Consider the following 17,505-nt stretch of genomic DNA (forward strand, 5'->3'; position numbering starts at 1 on the left):
TTGATAGCTGTGCCTAGACAGAGTAATCTCTTCCAACATTATGCGCAGCATGAAGCTTATCTCTCTAAAGAGGATGCTTTTTCTTGTTTTACCATGAAACTACTTCTGACTGAAAGAGCTTCAAAGGGCTTCTTTGTTTCATAATGTGCATGCAGCTCATTCATGGGCTTGATCTTCTTCTTATTTCCTCCCCCTGCTCTCTCTCCCTCTCTCTCTTTCTCTCCTTTTCTGTCACTCGTCTCTCTCTCCCTCTCTCGTCCTTCCTCTCTCGTCTAATTTGAAAACATTTATGGATCCATACCGTACCCCATCTGCAATTGTAAATATTAGTGCTAGCTTTTTTTGGGTGGAAGGCAATTACTCTTAACAGCCAGTGCCAGTTCCTCCGGTTTCTCATGGGGATTACTTATGCATTTGTTTTCATTTTCCTCCGGCTTTACTTTTGCCTAGATTTACCCCTCTTCTTGAGCAAAAAGCCTTTTCTAATATGCAGCATTTTTCGCTCCCTTCTCTTAATTTGTGGTGATCTGGACTTGCAGTGTATTTAAAATGGGAGCTCATTGTTGTGTCTCCATTTCCAGCTTTCTCTCTCTGCCCATTATGAAGTTGAAATGTTGCAAGGCTGCCTGCTCTATTCTAACTTGACACAAGATAGGACGGCAGAGTGAAATCTCATTTTAGTGAAGGCAGAAAGGAGGCTAAAGAGGTAAATGAATCCCTTCAAGCAGTCGTTGCTATAGGAGGGGTGGAGGGACTTGATTTACCACAATGATTGAGATTAATAAGACAAGACATTTGTTATGTTTCTGGGGGGGCAAGTATAGTGTATAGTGTAAGTAGGAAATGAGTAAAACAAGCTGATGATTAGCATGTTTGGAAATGCTTTTGATTAACGGCTGGCCAACTGAGATGAGCATGAGCAGAGCCAAGAAGCAGCTGCCTTGTTTAAAAATGTCCTGGGCCATTTCATTTGCTCTTGACATTCATCACTGCCTTAAGGCCTGATCCCAAGAAGGGTTGCAAATGAACCGGAGTAACCTAAGAAAATACCTCGACAAGCTGTTTTGCTTTCTGAGACAATTGACAAATCTACAACCCAAAAGCAAAAACAGGAGGAAGAATGCTTCGGAATATATTATACTTCTCTATAGCGATCTGTACCTTCATACCAAAGTGAAAATGTGATATTCTTAACATATGACATCCTCTAACCTAAGAACCTCATGTCATATAAAGAAAGAAAACAATCAAAACAAACAATTTTGAATGTGGTATTCAATATTCTGAGTACTAAATAGAATACATGTAACTCAAAAATGTTGTCTTGTCTTTGCAGAGTGTCAGCGAGTTCGGCTTAGACATCATCGAGACTCCTGAAGGGGACAAGTGGCCGCAGCTTATCGTCCAGCAGAACCTGGATCGCGAGCAGAAGGACACCTTTGTCATGAAGATAAAGGTCGAGGATGGCGGCAACCCTCCCAAGTCCAGCACCGCCATCCTCCAGGTCACCATCTCCGACGTCAACGACAATCGCCCCGTTTTCAAGGACAGCGAGCTGGAGGTCACGGTGCCGGAGAACGCCCCCATGGGGACGTCGGTCGCCCAGCTCCATGCCTCGGACGCAGACCTGGGCTCCAACGCGCAGATCCACTTCGCCTTCAGCAACCAGATCTCTGCCTCAACCAAACGTCACTTTGCCATCGACAGCTCCACGGGGCTGATCACTGTGAAGCAGTCGCTGGACAGGGAGGTGACTCCTGTTCACAAGCTCATCGTCCTCGCCAGCGACGGCAGCTCCACCCCATCCAGAGCCACAGTGATTGTTAATGTAACAGACGTTAATGACAATGTTCCCTCCATAGACACTCGCTACATTATCAACCTGGTTAATGGGACTGTTCTGCTGTCTGAGAACGCGCCTCTCAACACCAAAATAGCACTCATCACTGTTACTGACAAGGATGCAGATCTTTATGGCAAAGTAGCTTGCTACACTGACCATGATGTTCCTTTTCGGTTGAAGCCTGTCTTTAATGACCAATTCTTACTGGAGACAGCTGCCCCCCTAGATTATGAGACGACTCGAGAATATGCAATTAAGATAGTGGCCTCGGATAGGGGGACGCCTCCTTTGAACACTTCAGCTATGGTTTTAATTAAAATCAAGGATGAGAACGACAATGCGCCCATCTTCCCCCAGCCGGAAATCCAACTTTCCATACCGGAGAACAATGACCCCTCTACACAGTTAATAAAAATCAGCGCCACTGACGCAGACAGCGGACATAATGCTGAGATTATTTATACTCTTGGCCCTGATGCGCCTGACGGGTTTAACATAGACAGACGGTCAGGAATTCTCTCCGTTGGCAAACGGCTGGACAGAGAGAAGCAGGAGAGGTACTCATTCACTGTCATAGCGAGGGACAATGGCTCCGCGTCCCTGCAGAGCAATGTCACCGTCAGGCTAATCGTCCAGGACCTTAATGACAACAGCCCGGCTTTCACACACCCTGAGTACAACTTCTACGTGCCTGAGAACCTGCCTCTTTATGGAACCGTGGGCTTAATCACAGTGACGGACGCAGATGCGGGAGATAACGCGATTATAACCCTGTCCGTTTTGAACGGGAAAGATAATTTCATCATCGACCCCCAAACCGGCGTGATCAAACCCAACATCACCTTTGATAGGGAGCAGCAAAGCTCCTACACATTTATGGTCAAAGCAGTAGACGGAGGGCAACCTCCAAGCTCCTCCTACGCCAAGGTCACCATCAATGTGGTCGATGTGAACGACAATCGCCCCGTGTTCGTCATCCCCTCCTCCAATTACTCATATGACCTGGTGCGAACCACCACCACCCCTGGCGCTGTGGTCACCAGAGTGTTTGCCATTGACAATGACACAGGTATGAATGCCGAGCTGCAGTACAGCATCATCAGCAGCATCATCATCACATCTAGGGTCTCCCCTCGAGGTCTCTTCGCCATCGACAGAACAACGGGTAACATAACACTGCAGGAGAAAATAGTGGCGGCTGATCTGGGGCTGCATAGGCTGGTAGTCAAGGTCAAAGATCTAGGTCAGCCGGAGTCATTACACGCCATCGCACTTATTCACTTGTTCGTCAACGACACTGTGTCAAATGCTACCTTTATCCAAGAGCAGCTACGAAAAAGCATGGAGACACCCTTGGATCGTAACATAGGGGACAGCGAGGTAACACCTCAAGCCAACGGATATGTGATTGTTGTCATAGCAATCATAGCGGGGACCATGACTGTCATCTTGGTGATATTCGTGACCGCCTTGGTGCGCTGCAGACAGACGCCCCGACACAAAGTGGTGCAGAAGGGCAAGCAGAGCGGCGAGTGGGTGTCGCCCAACCAAGACAACCGTCAGATCAAGAAGAAGAAGAAGAGGAAGAAGCGATCCCCCAAGAGCCTCCTCTTGAACTTTGTGACCATAGATGAATCCAAGCCTGACGACCCCACGCATGAGCACGTTAATGGCACACTGGATCTCCCTGTGGAGCTAGAGGAGCAGACCATGGGGAAGTACAACTGGGCCACCACGCCCACCACCTTCAAACCCGACAGCCCAGATTTAGCCAAGCATTACAAGTCGGCGTCCCCTCAGCCTACATTTCAAATCAAACCGGAGACTCCAGTGGCCCCAAAGAAACACCACGTGATCCAGGAGCTCCCCTTGGACAACACGTTCGTGGTGGGCTGCGACTCACTCTCCAAGTGCTCATCGACTAGCTCCGACCCGTACAGTGTCTCAGAGTGCAGCTGTCAGGGGGGATTCAAGACTACGGGGCAAATCACCACCCGACAGGTAATTCATGACTTCCTTTTTAAACCCACCCACACTAGTCCCCACTCACATTCCCCTTGCTCTCCCATGGTAGGCGATGTGAAAGGGGGAGGGTGGCAGCATGGAGCCGGGGGATTTTCCCACACAGACCATGACCGTGTCTACATGAATGTCATTTGCACTTAAAAAACGAAAAGAATAAAACATAATTTGTCACAATTAATGCAGCAAACCTTTCACTGGACTGTTATTAATTCCATGTATTCACCCTCCTTCACGAGCAATCGTAATTGCATAATCGTTTACAAATCATATGTCATTTCATATTCAAAAGCTTGAGTAATGCCAGCGGCGCAATTACGATGGGCGGTTATTTTAAACTTCAGTTTGAGTGGTTGGTGGCACTGTAGAAGAGCCTGGGATAGGCGGGCGATGATTGAACTCTCTATTGATGTAGTTGAGGTGAAGGGCGAATGATGCTGTGTTCTAATATATTTGACTGACATCTTTAAATAAGGTGTAGCAAAAAATAAATGTGGCAGCCACAGTGACAATTCATCAGGTATTCATCTGGGCAAAAAGTGTGAAGGTAATAGCACCAAACAAAAAAAAGTGCTCCCGACATGCTAAAACAACTTGATGAATAGTCCCACTTTTTGTGGATTCTGTCCTCAAAATATTAAGTGCCGTCTTAGCTTTGCCAGCGAGGCTTTGTGAGAGAGAGGCTCATTTGAATGCCAAGGTACAGCAAAGGGCTTATGATTCTGTAAGAGATATGTGCCAAATGCGAAGTGCCCCAATAAATAAAAAGCTGGCGAGGGAAATGAATGTAAATCAGAGGTAAGGAGAGGTGGCCTTGCTCAGGGCTGACAGCCAGAGCAGAGCGCCGCGGGGAAGACTGAGTACTTCCTGGGGCGGGGGGAGTAGGTCACAGGGATCAAGGTGACGCAGAGCCCTGAGACCAATACACTTAAACACCAAGGGAGCGGTAGTCCATAAAAAGCCCGCTCGGCCGACGTTGCATTTAGCCCATAAATGCTCTACTTTAATGACCCCCAATTATTGTTATAAACGGCATATGTAGATACACATTCTTTACATTCTTTAAATTACCTCACATAGGAGAGGCTGTAATGACATCACAACAAAGGTTTGCCACTGTAATGTGCTGTGTTAGAGAAGATCATTGTATCCTTAATACATGGCAGATGTGTTGATATTTGAGCAGCACTAATCAAGGCTGATGTCTGTGCATGGGGCGGCAATTTATTTATAAGTGTGTATCCATATTTCCCCTTCAGTGTCAAACATCCAATTTGTTGGCATTTTCCACTATTTTCATTTGTTTATCTTTTGTTTTTTCATGATTTCTTTAAGGATTTGGTTGTTGTTGCATTGGCTTTCGTTTTTGTCACTGTTTTGATCGTAATTATCACGACTGCCATTCATCCAATTCTGGGTCAATTTCATGATATTGCATCAATAATTGATTTTGTTTGATGAGGTGCTCGCTTTTTGTTTGTGTCTAGCCTCACATTGCACACAGTTTTCAGATCTTTGGTTTCATTTCCGTCTTTTTTCGCTCCCAGTGCGCTTCTGTGTGTGACATCTAGCAAGCGTTAAAATTCCTCATGGCATAGTTTTGACGAATGACTGTTGATCCCGTGAAGTATTGTGCTCAGGATAATTTATAAAGACACCCACACAGAGTTGATAGTCGTTCCCTTCATCCACCTTTTATTTGAAATCCTGGTTAAAAGCTATCTGCCATGGTACATTATACATAAGCCAACTACATGCCCTTGGTACCAAAGATTAAATTCATAATGTGTTTATACGACACACTGACGAGTTGTCAGGATGATTTTCCCCTCTTACTGGTAGCGGCTGCCCTGAAATATGCAGAAATATTCAGTCTGTGTTCTACAATTCTGAATTATTATCCGTCATGAATTTTATGCATCAAGGGTTTAAATTGATTTTCACTTATGTTGCTGATCAGAGTGGGGTATTTTTGTCGGAATAATTTAAAATCAATGAATATATGATTAGTAAACATCCCGCCAAATCTTCAGGCTCTGTTTGAATCAGTTTATTTCTAAAGGTACTGCATTTCTCTAAGAGAGGTCAGGTTTAATCTGTTTAATATTCTCACATTGTGGTGCCACATGCTCCCAGAATTTGAATATTATCAAGAAATAAAATATGTCCTCGACTGTTCTACTCAGCAACCATATCTACAGTGATGTTAAGCTGATAATACATCAATTTTTTTTTCCTGTCCCCTCGAGCAACTGACAAGTGATGCCTCCCACTTTAGACATTAGATTTCCCACCAGTTTTAAGTGTGCTTATTTAAAGCCTGTGTCATGGAAAAAAAAGCACGAAGCTTTGCCTGATGAGAGATCGGTGGCTGCAAAGGTTAATTAAATGCACTAAAGGGTTAATCACTCGTAATACAGTATGATTAAAATCACCGTAATTAGGTTTGGTATGAGGCTGATAAGGAAGAAGAAAAAAGGCAGCCGTCCTTTAAGATTATCAGCGATGCCACGTACCATCCTCAGATGAGTCACGGGACCAGACATGATGGGACAATAGATGACCAGCTGTCCCGTTATAATTTCATCTCTGCCTTGATTTCATCTCCTTTAAAGAAAAATCTATTTCCAAAGTCTAAAGAAGAACACTTCAAAAAGTGTGGTTTTATCTGAGGAGGTTAAAAAAAAAAAAAGAGAATATTCGAGCACTCGAGAAATTGAAGAGATTATTTCAAGTGTGGCTGTTAAAACAAAAGCTGCGTTTGGTTCTGTCAATGCCAGCGATTCAGCTCTCTCTCTTGAGCCTCAAACCCTAATACCAGAAGTCCAAAAGCAAAGATCACAGGCAGGTTGTCGTGTTTTCCTTTTTGTCTGCCGGAGTGACAGATGGTGCTTTAGTGCCTTTACGGTGATCTCTCGTTTCCCCCACACCCTCCCACGCACCTAAAGCAGCTGAAAAATAAAGCCAAGACAAAAAGCCCGCCCGTGGAATAGCGATGTGGAGGGCACACGGGAGGAGATGATTACGGTTGAAGGTCACCAAAATGTTTTCAGGGACTTTACAGATGTAGCTGATAAAGACTAAAGCTTGTAAAAATACTTCAGAGACCACAGATTTGTGTCACCATATGGCTTCATTATACAGCGCGAGCTGTATTCGCAAAATGCCTCCCTCCCCTCCCCTCTCTCCTCTCAGTTTTTACGCATCTCATCATTTTCTTTTAACCCCTACCCCGTGATATTAGAGGTCAATCGGCCTCCAGTGATGAGGAGCTCTTGTGAGAGTATGTGCAGATCAAACGAGTACCACCCCGCTTGAGTGATCTCAGACATCACCATGAATATGCAGGGGATAAAAAAAGGCTAATACGTCCTTTTGTTTGGCCCATAATTCTGGAGCACATACAGTAGGGTCACTGCTTAATGACACTAACCTATGACTCAGTATGATATAGGAGAAGCTGCTGTTTTTGTAGTATCACATCCATCGCAGTTTGACTCACCTTAAACCACAAGTGTTGTAGTTATGCCCTATTTATAATGCAATTTATTATATTCTTTATAATAAAGCATGCATTGGATGCCGAGGGCAGCAGTGAACACAATCTGTGCATTTATTTGTGTGGGTGAAGGTATATGGGCTTTTCACACTAGCCACCCATGGTGTGATGACAAAGCGCTTGTGCTGACTCATAGTGGGTGCATAGCCAGCGGTAGCAGCCATGATTTTTAAAAGGCTAACAAGGCTTGTTAATCAAATCTGATGCCAGTATTAAATCCTCGCCACTGATTATGGCTTTTATTTTATTTTATTATCATTGTTTTTTTGTTTTTTTTGTTATTTCTGTTGAGTCATTGCATCTGTGCATCACTGTGCCTTGCTATTTGTAAGCACTATCGGGGTCAGATTTGTCCTGATTCAGATATCGGCGTATGTGTCTTCTTTGGGAACAGCAAAATGTCATATTCTGTACATATCAGAGGACCTACTGGCAAGGGTCCGAAAGAAAGAGTGGGCCTAAATTGATCCAAATGGCTTTTTTTGAGGGGGAATGAAAGAGTGCTGCACTAGTGTGGTGGGAGACAAAAAAGACAAATTGGGAGTGATAATTGGATAAGATTGCATGCTCTGATAAGTACAGGAAAATGCTACAAGCATGTGACACTTGTAGCATTCTTCAAGGAAACCTGACAAGATAATGACTTGATTGCCAGCCGTGCCTTGAAGAATGCTTTTGTTTTTTTTATCTTCTCTTCGGAGATTTTTTATTCGGTGTTGGGTGTAGCCTGGCACTGATAAGGCTATACAGCTTAGGCTTCTCAGAGCTCGATGATATTGTAACGACAATCTCCCTATATCTGTCTGTCTCTCTATATTTCAGGAGACGGCACTGAAACCACCACACTATGGCACACTCTGTGGCACAGGTACAGCTCGCTCCCACAGGATTAAAATCAATCTCTAGCTCCCACTACCCTAAAGCGAGAAAAAGAGAGAAAAGAGAGAGAGAGAGAGGGAGAGAGGGCAGAAGCAAGGCGAGAACTGAAGAGGTGAAACAAGTACTTTACTGTCTCTACAGCCTCAAACCCCACCTCTTCATACAAGCGAGAGAAAAGATGAACTTGGAGGGTTGGGGTGGTGGTGGAGGGGGGGTGATCTCGGAAAAAACAGAGAGAGACGCTTCATGTTGCCTGCCTGAAACTTGACAAAGCTCCTCCTGTGAATCTGTTGGAAGTTTGAAATGCTTTATTGAGTCGTATGCTATTACTTAACCTGTGTCAGTGAGGACGATGCTGTATGCCCTGAACCCTTCTCCAAAAAATGTCCCTCTCCAGCACCCACTCTGTAAAATAGGTGTCAAATACAGTCAGTAGATCTGTAAAGTATGTTTATATGTATGTATGTCACAGAGTTGATGGTGTTTATATTTATTGATTCCATTTCTTTGCCTTGTTTTCAAAAACTGCCTGGTGGCCATTTTATTTTCTTACTTTCTGATTTCTTTTTGTATCATTTTGACGTTGCTCCCTCTGGGCTCGCTCATGGAACTAAATGACTTATAGTGTATTTATGCTGCAAGGTCTACAGCCTGTAGGCTTATATTAGTATTGAGCTCACATCACAGTGTTCCTTTTTCTGGCAACGTTTGCCTCTTTCTGCCCCACACTTAACCCATTTGTGCCCAAAGACTGTATTTGTTCTGATTGGTCAAAAGTCTTGAAATTTGGTACGGATTTACTTTGGGCAAGTATCTAACAGGACAACTTTGAAATTTTTAGGTTACATAAAAAGTCACACTTTTATTAATAGTCACATTTTTGAAAAATTAGGAAAAATGCTAACATTGTGTTTTTTAAATGTTTGCCATATGATATATTTATTTTACACTGCATATGTGTGCATATATTTGATATTCAACTTGTTATGAGTTCATAGATACCAAATACTTGATTGTGCTCCTTGAAGTTTCTGAGATACTTATCTTACTATATCTTTTGGCACATGGGACTACTGTTTTTTCTTTCCTGGAAAAAACAGTAGTCCCATGTGCCCAAATATTAAATATAGTAAGAAAAAAATCCCTTTTTCAACGGTTTGACCGATTTTTAAGGCAAGCCCAGAGAACACGTCCACCAAAGGAAATACAAATTTGTAGTTGCGGGCACAAATTGGTTAGTGAAGAGTGTGGTTACAGAAATACGCATGGATGGCCCCACAATAAACACCCACGTTTTTTAGTGCTTTGCCACCGTTCCACCGATCGGCATGCTGTTATTGCAGCGGGACGAATGGTAGGACAAGTTTAATACTTTGAGCTAAGCCACAATCACAAGGGACTAACTGCTGGGGTTATAATCAAAAGCTGTTTATGTAGGGCAGATTTGAAGAGCACTAAGCCCGACCTTTTGTGTTTCGCTTTCAATTCGGAAGTGATTTAACCTGTGAGAATAATAATAATAATCCTCAGGCAGTCTTTAAAATGGGTTGTTGGGCTTAAGCGAAAAAAAAACCGGCTTGACTTGAGGAGAACATCGAACACCAAAATGAAAAAAGGTAATCCAGGCTTCAGTTTAAAAAACAGCAATAAGTTAACATTTTGACAGAAAATCCACTACGGTGCACTTACTACTTCTTAGGCGTTTTGTTCAGAGCATCCTTTTGCTTCTACTGTTTCTACACCTATAGAATCATTATGGTACAGTACGTCCTGACTAGAATCATTTCTACAGTATACACCAGTAAATGGCTTGATGGGTTAGCAGCATTGTTGTTCAATAGTCCTGTTAATTGGTAAGCTACAGACTGCTTTGATAGGTAAGGCATAAAAGACATACAGTACATACATATAACCATAGAATTAGAGTCATTAAAATAGACATAGCCTGTGTTTTCAATTGTACAGATGGACTGGACCAGAGGCTGTTTCCCCTCTTGTGAGAGACTATATATAGATAAATGAAATTACCGCACAGACTGGAAGCCTTTTTGATTTTGTTCCAGTCTTAATACGTCCACGGTTCTGCAGACTATGTCTATTTTAAAGCTTTTAATTTTATGTGCGTTGCCTCTTTGTGTGAGGCAGGTTGTTATTATCGAAAGGAGGTATATTCATGTAATTATGGTATCAAATGTATTCACTACTGCGTAGGAGCCACAGTATGAAGTATACATAGCATCCTAGCACTGTGTTATGATTAGATTTGCCTGATCTTTGGGGGGAAAAGAAGAAAAAAAAAATACTTATACATGGGGAGAGCCTTTTGTCCTTGTAAGGGAGACAGACAACCTCACTTTTATTCAATGTGAAGTACAATATGCACCTTACATGATCTTTGTAATTGACTTTGATTTGCCAGTGTGGAGAAAACTGTAAATGTTTTGTTTATGTATGTGTGCGCTTCTGAAATTTATTAAAGTCTTTTTGCATTGTATTGCACATTTTTGACGACTCTTCTTGTTCATTGTTTTGAGCATCTAATATTATCACTCAGTCAGTTCGGCTTTCTGCACATTATACTGAACAATAAAAGTAGAATGAGGCAAAACACATGTTGTAAGAATAATCATTTGTTTTTCCTCATATCCAGTACAGTTAGCCAGGAGCATATAGTGTATGTCAAACAGGCTGTGGCCTGTAGACGTGTGTGTGGCTGTGTTGGTTTGGACACCATTAATTGGCTCATTTCAGCGATAGAAAATCTGCCCATACCTCCTTTTCTTCTATATTTTGCAACAATATAGCGCTCAACTAGGAGACGGAGTCGAAGAAATGGTTTAGATATACATCGCTCATTAGGAACAGATTACAGATAAAAAGTTATGGAAATTCAGAGCACATCCTTTGAAGTGCACAGACAGAAAACAGCAGAAGAAAAAGCTTTTTTTGGAACAACACTTTTTTTTTTTTTTGGTTCTCCTCCATGAGAGCTGATAATGATCATTTGATAATGATAACCCTGCTATTATGATGTACAGTAATACACAAACACAGGGTTTTACACATCTGAGAGGAAGATTGATGCTGGAGGGTGCAATAACCGCCGCCCTAACATTGTGTTGTGCGCTGTTTATGCGGATTTGATCCAAAAATACAGACTTGAAAGGCATAAAACAACAGCCAGAGTGGAGACAACAGAAAATGTTTAATTGCTTATCAAAGTTACTTCATATTTTAAAACTGAGAAAGAGCTAATCAGTTCCCTCGGGGAAAGTGTCCTTGGTGATTTGAGAAAATGGTGCACAGTCGAGTAGAGCATTCTCGTATGGAGAGTGCATAAATGTCAGCCTTCTATTAATAGATGAATGTAAACCTGCTAAACGCCTCGTTCTCTTACTTTAAAAACACAGAGCTCGGGTAGATCATAAGGTAGTTGTATCTCTTTGAGCTAGATAAATAAGGATTTGATTTTCCGTGTTATGCATAATTAAGTAATGAAATGTTTTCAAATGAGCCATAGATAAATAATAAAAAAAAACTGCAACAAAGCCACAGCATTAATGAGTCTTAACATTTGTGCATGAAGACAGAGTAGGCGATAAATGGATTTTTCCTCTGCTTCGGAGTGCAAAGTCAAAGGTGAGAAAGAAGGGATGATTTAGTGGAAGCAGCAGTTGCCGGTCTGGTTTATAACAGAAAATATCTTCGTCCTTGGACCAGTTTGTTGCTCCTCTCTTCCCACAGAAATGTGCACTTGTTACGGGTCTCAGCGTGCGCTTGTGATTTTGGTCAGCTCACATTTAAGTGCATTCCCGGAGATTTTTACCATCTATAAAATGACTTTTAAAGGTTGTCCCGTGGTCGTGTTACAGTATGTCACTGAGGGAAGTGATTCCAGAGTTTCTTTGCTGACATATCGATTCATGATTTATGAGGACGCAGTATTCAATTTCATCTAACAGGCCAGGAAGCTAGTTATATGTAGTAAGTTTGATTACATTTAATGCAATGATATGTCTGCAGACGGAGCAACATATACAGACACAAAGCAATTCATTGTGCTGTGCTGGTGAGGCTATCCATATGGTCTTCATTAATTGTAATTTTTTTTTCTCCCTTTTTTTTCTCGACTTCTTTATTTCACCATTCACAGCATGGCTATCGGGCTTTTTCAGTAAAGTCTTGTTTTACACAGCAGTTTCCTGTAATATAAAACCTTTAGATGCACTGCAGTTATTGAGCATTCACGTTTATTATCAGTTATGAATAATATGATGGATCAGAAACCACATATAAAGTTTGTCATTGTGAAAATAAAGGGGCAGAGGTAAAAGCTCCGTGACTTTCCACAACCTTGAGAATCAGTATAATCAGTACAATCAGTCCCTCACCCCTGTTATCAATCCTTCCCCTCTGATAAATGTAACATAAAACTAGAACCTATTCGTTATCCATGTGGATAACAAAGGAGCTGATGGCAAAAACCCATTTTTTCCTTCACATTACATTGATTTTACAAGTCTCATTCTCCGCTGAGATCGCAGTCATTTGCTGCAGATGGTATAGAATGACAATTCAAGATTGCAGATCGTTTAAATAAAAGTGCTAACTTTTGAAAAGCAGTGTGCATTCAGTTATCTGAGCACCACTAAAGGTGTTTTACAACATTTCTCTAAAATTGTATGAAATCAGCAGCCTGGACTCACTACCATGGTGTAAAAAAGCAACGATTGGACTGTGGTCTGTGGCGTCTTCATACCAACACACAAGGCACACTTTATTGTTTGTATGAGAAGAACTGGGCTTTCAACTAAGTCCAATGTAAAACCATCTGCATCAGTATTAGACGCTCAGAGCAACGGACGTTGTATTAAGAGCGAGAAAGTCCGCTAAGGGTGAGAGGAAGGGCCGATCAAGGGACTGGCATTCTTGTCCCGTGTGAAACCAAAAGTTGAGTTATTTTTGCTGAAAACTTTATATCATATGACGCTACCTCACATGACGTTATCCGTAGCTTAACTTAGGTTACTTATTTTAAGCCCAGCGATGATGTTTTCTAAACCTAAAACCAATTATTTTGTTGCCTAAACCTAACCGAACATGTAACCATGTGTTACAATATTAAAGTTAGGGTCTTTAATGTTGAGAAATGAGCAAGAGTAAGCCAGATTTAAAAAAAAGATTTAACTGAAAAATCCAGCCCAGCAGCGTTGCCAACTCTTTTCCAATGACTAGCAGCACTAGCTCCAGAAGTCAGTGAGAAAGTTGCCCAGTCTGCAACACTGACGGTCCGTCCCTTCAGACCTCCCTCCAAAGCCACTCTCCCAAAATTATCATTATGAATGTAAATTTGTGACGCACAATGAGTGCACGGGTAGAGTGAGCGCAGGCAGATAGGTAGGCCATCCAATCATTACATTTGGGCCAAATGAAAAGATTGGACGGGCTTATTACAGTTCTGCAACATACTTTTTACATTTTCAATAAAAGCTTTAACCACAACCGTTTCACAACGTTAACCACGCACGAAACCTCTGCTTCAAGATACTAAGCAAAAGCCGCCGGGGGCTTCTCCCCAAGAGGCAAAATATGACGAGCGGGGATAAGATTACATTGAAATCAGTGTTTGAAAGTCTGTTTGAATGTGTTTCTGCTTCTTTATAAGTTATAAATTTGATGATTTTGACAGCCACTCATGTCTTCATAATATCCTAGCACATCTGTGTATTTTAAGTGTTGACATCAGATACATAAAGGTGCCTTAAACATGGAAGTTGTATTTTGGTATTTCGTACTCCTACTAAAAACCATGCCTCTCATTTATATGTTGAAATATAAATATGATAAATGCTTTAAATTGTTCAATTGATGCTAAGGGCGTCTATGGGGAGGTGCAGGTCAATTAGCCAAGCAGCGAGCATGTTCAGGCTATGATGTGAAGTTGTCCTGAAGCAGTACTGACTGTCTAAGCAGGGGCTATTTATGCATGTGCTGTGCAGTGGTGCAGGAAACAAGAAGATGCTGTCTTTCTGTTGCACTCCACTCAAGGCAACACTCCTCACAATTGCTGCCAAATCTCTGCCAAACTGAATAATTCAATCATCCCCCATAGCCGCGGTGGTCTAGCTACCTTTGTGTGTGCAACAATCAAATCAGTGTGGAAGCCCGCCGAGTGGTTCTTTCTGAGACACTGAGTAGCTCTACAGCCCGGAGATTGTTTTCATTGAAAACAATTCTGTTGATTAAACGAGGTGTGACTGTGGAGCGGGGATCTGAGGAACATCGATTGCTTGTACAATTGTTTGTTCCTTGTTAAAAGTGTGATCTAAAACAGTAGTCGCCGATAGTGTGAGAGGAGCATATGGTTTACTGGTGCGCCTGCAGGACTGGCTGTCTCTGTCTTCCCTAAAAATATCCCAGGTAGAGAAATCCGCCATGATCGTTCGTGTAGGATTAGTAATGTTCTCGCGATTGACAGGCACGCAAAATGTTTTGGAGATGTGGCATGGCTTTGTCAGAGCTTGATTGTTTCGTTGTATGTATGTTACTCCAGTTGTTACAGGAGGGATAAGTGAGCTTTACAAGCGTTCTTTAGGAGACGCCCGCTCCCCCCCCCGTTTCCCCCAGCCCTCTTTGAAGCGATCACAAGGTTTCAACCTTAGTTTTGCCCGTGCAGATTTAACACTAATCCCCCCGAGCACAAAACCAAATACAGTAAAGAGAAGGCAACATGTATTTTAGCTGCCAGGTGCATCAGCATTCTGTGGACATCTGCAACAGCCACATAGAGGCTATTTGCATTGAAATTTTGCCCTCATTTTATCCTCTTTGAAGCATACAGTGGAAACCCTGTCCAGCAATCAATCATGCTGTTGGGGCTAATAAATGCAGTTTTCAACCCCAGCCACGTCCCACTGTGGGTCATTGTTCAACACTATGTGATGCTGTCAATATTGCAGAGCAGCGGCTCTTTTCTGAACTGAGCTCCATGACTAAATGAGATCCAACAGTCATAAATGAAAGCAATTGAACGCTGCAGTGTTATATTAGATGTATTGTGTGGCAAAATGTTAACTGTATACCATTTGTCACAACCATTCCTGAAAGTGGTGTTTTAGATCCAGAGAATTAAGGGTAATGTCGTGCAGTTGTTGCATGTTTGCATGCTGAAGGTGGCCAGACTGAAAAGCAACAACTTAAGACATTGTCCAAGGCGGTCCATGTCTGTCTCCTCCCTAATCCTGGTAATCCTTCACCCGAATTCTTGATTTGCTTTTGTAAAAGAGATTGGGAGATGATAAGATGCTCGTCCGCCTCCTTAGAATAGCTGATAATCTGGTTTGAACAGAGGACTCAGGGGGTATTTAGCCTGCCTTAACATTTGCCCAAGCAGATGGCGCTGACGGGGGAAGGCGCAACCTTAGCCTCCAACACCCCCCTCCCTCTCTGCATGGTCCACCTCGAAAAGAAAAAAAAAAAAAAAAAGAACAGTGGGATGATAATCAATGTTGTTTATTTTGCTGCTTGACTCTTTAAGTACTTTCAGCCAGATTATAGGCTTTTGCAGGGGATAATCGGGAGGCCGCAGACAATTGCCTTTTTCCATCCTGACAGTATCCCCTCACAAATGCGTAAAGAAGGCGATTTAAAGTAGATGCCGACTCTTAATTCCTGATTAGTCCCATTGCAAACCCTGTTGAAATTATCTGGACACTGCGCTAATCACTGCATTTCAAACACCCCCTGTGCCGGCGCAGTGGACATGCCATAACCAGCCGCGAGAAGACATCCCATGAGTGGTATCGCCATAAGTACTCGCGTTTGAAGCTGCCCTATTCCTCAATGTGATGACACTCACACTATGAACCCGGAAATCTACTCCAGGGTAGCTGTAACACTTCAAGACTGAACAGTGAATGTGCTGACCTCTTACTACAGACAGAGGCAAGCCCCTTCCCTTCTACGTTGTACAATAAAAAAAGACAGAAAGAACCAGTTGCTCTTATTTCAGTTGCTCATACTGAAAATCACAATAGATGTCAAGACATCTCTTATTTGCTAGAGCTGACTGCATTTCACTGTGACATTACAAGATGCAGGATCATGTATTTTCGTAGAAATGCAATACCTCTGATCACATGCAGTGTGTAAGCGTGACTGCATATAAGCTATTAAGTCGTTTACGTTGGTTTTCTAAGCCCACATCTCTAACCTTATGCCTCTGGCAATCTCCTCAGCTTGGACTGGACACCTGCAACAAAAGCATTTGTCTAATGAGATCAGCCCATTAACTAATTAGAGCTTCCCATGACATAAGTAGGATGACTGCGGAAAGGTTTGCACATACGGAAGGACTGTTTTGCCAAAGCATTTGATGGCTTTTCCTTCGCTCTTTGTCTGTGCAGTTGTGTTCTATAACAGGATATTGTACATGGCTGTCAGGCTCAATCTGGGGCAGAAACACAAAAGACAAGCAGAGTCCCCAAATGTATCCCGCTCAAACATGTACACAGCGCAAGTTAATCCACACGTACACAGCGGTATGCTGATTTTCTTTCTGTGCTCTCACTTCATCCAGTGACAAGCGAAAGGGGTTCAAAGTGAATGCTTGAAAAACACTCAAATGTGAATATCTGATTACATTCAAAGCAGTTTGTATGAGACCCACGAATGTCACACGTTATAATTGGAACTACATCCACAGCTTGATATCTTTGTGTCATACTTGCTATGATTAATGCAGCAATTACACTTTTTTTTCCTTGTCATCAGTGCTGTGCTATGTAAGTGCTTCCTCATAATAGAAATACAGTGCATGTCATGTGCTTGAGATGTGTATAAAAACTGCATATCAGCTTGGAGGTATGCATAGAGCCATTAACAGAGAATAATAGATGGTGAACCACAAAAAGCTAATGCTAGTCAGTGGTAACACACAGTGTACAGCTCACTCTAATGGCTTGGATCTCTATCTGTACAGGCTGTTCTCATGGACTGTTTGTAGCTCTACCTAGGAAAAGTAATGCACTGTCATTCGTATATATCCGACAAAATTAATTTGTATGTATTCCATGTAATTATGAACCAGGAAGTATGAAAAGCGACAATCGCCGCTTAGGGAGGAGGTCGGGGTGGACGGGTGGGTTGAAAAAAAAGGGACTTTTACCAAGGAGACCGATATTTGTACCCCTTATGAAACCAG

The 17,505-nt window shown here is 42.4% G+C and overlaps 1 protein-coding gene across 3 annotated transcripts in view; it reads left to right on the forward strand.

Moving 5' to 3' along the window:
- The window catches only part of pcdh11 (protocadherin 11), a 140,345-nt gene that overhangs the window by 12,947 nt on the left and 109,893 nt on the right, over nucleotides 1-17,505 (forward strand). For 2 of the 3 annotated variants that reach the window (XM_074648709.1, XM_074648710.1), the window contains exon 3: nucleotides 1,337-3,844. In XM_074648709.1, coding sequence (XP_074504810.1) covers nucleotides 1,337-3,844 — 2,508 coding nt within the window. Of the gene's footprint in view, nucleotides 1-1,336; nucleotides 3,845-8,246; nucleotides 10,779-17,505 lie in introns of those variants that run through there. The other variant, XM_074648711.1, reaches the window with a different exon arrangement.

The sequence above is a fragment of the Sebastes fasciatus genome, chromosome 10 (assembly GCF_043250625.1).
Source record: "Sebastes fasciatus isolate fSebFas1 chromosome 10, fSebFas1.pri, whole genome shotgun sequence".
In the NCBI taxonomy this organism is placed as follows: domain Eukaryota; kingdom Metazoa; phylum Chordata; class Actinopteri; order Perciformes; family Sebastidae; genus Sebastes; species Sebastes fasciatus.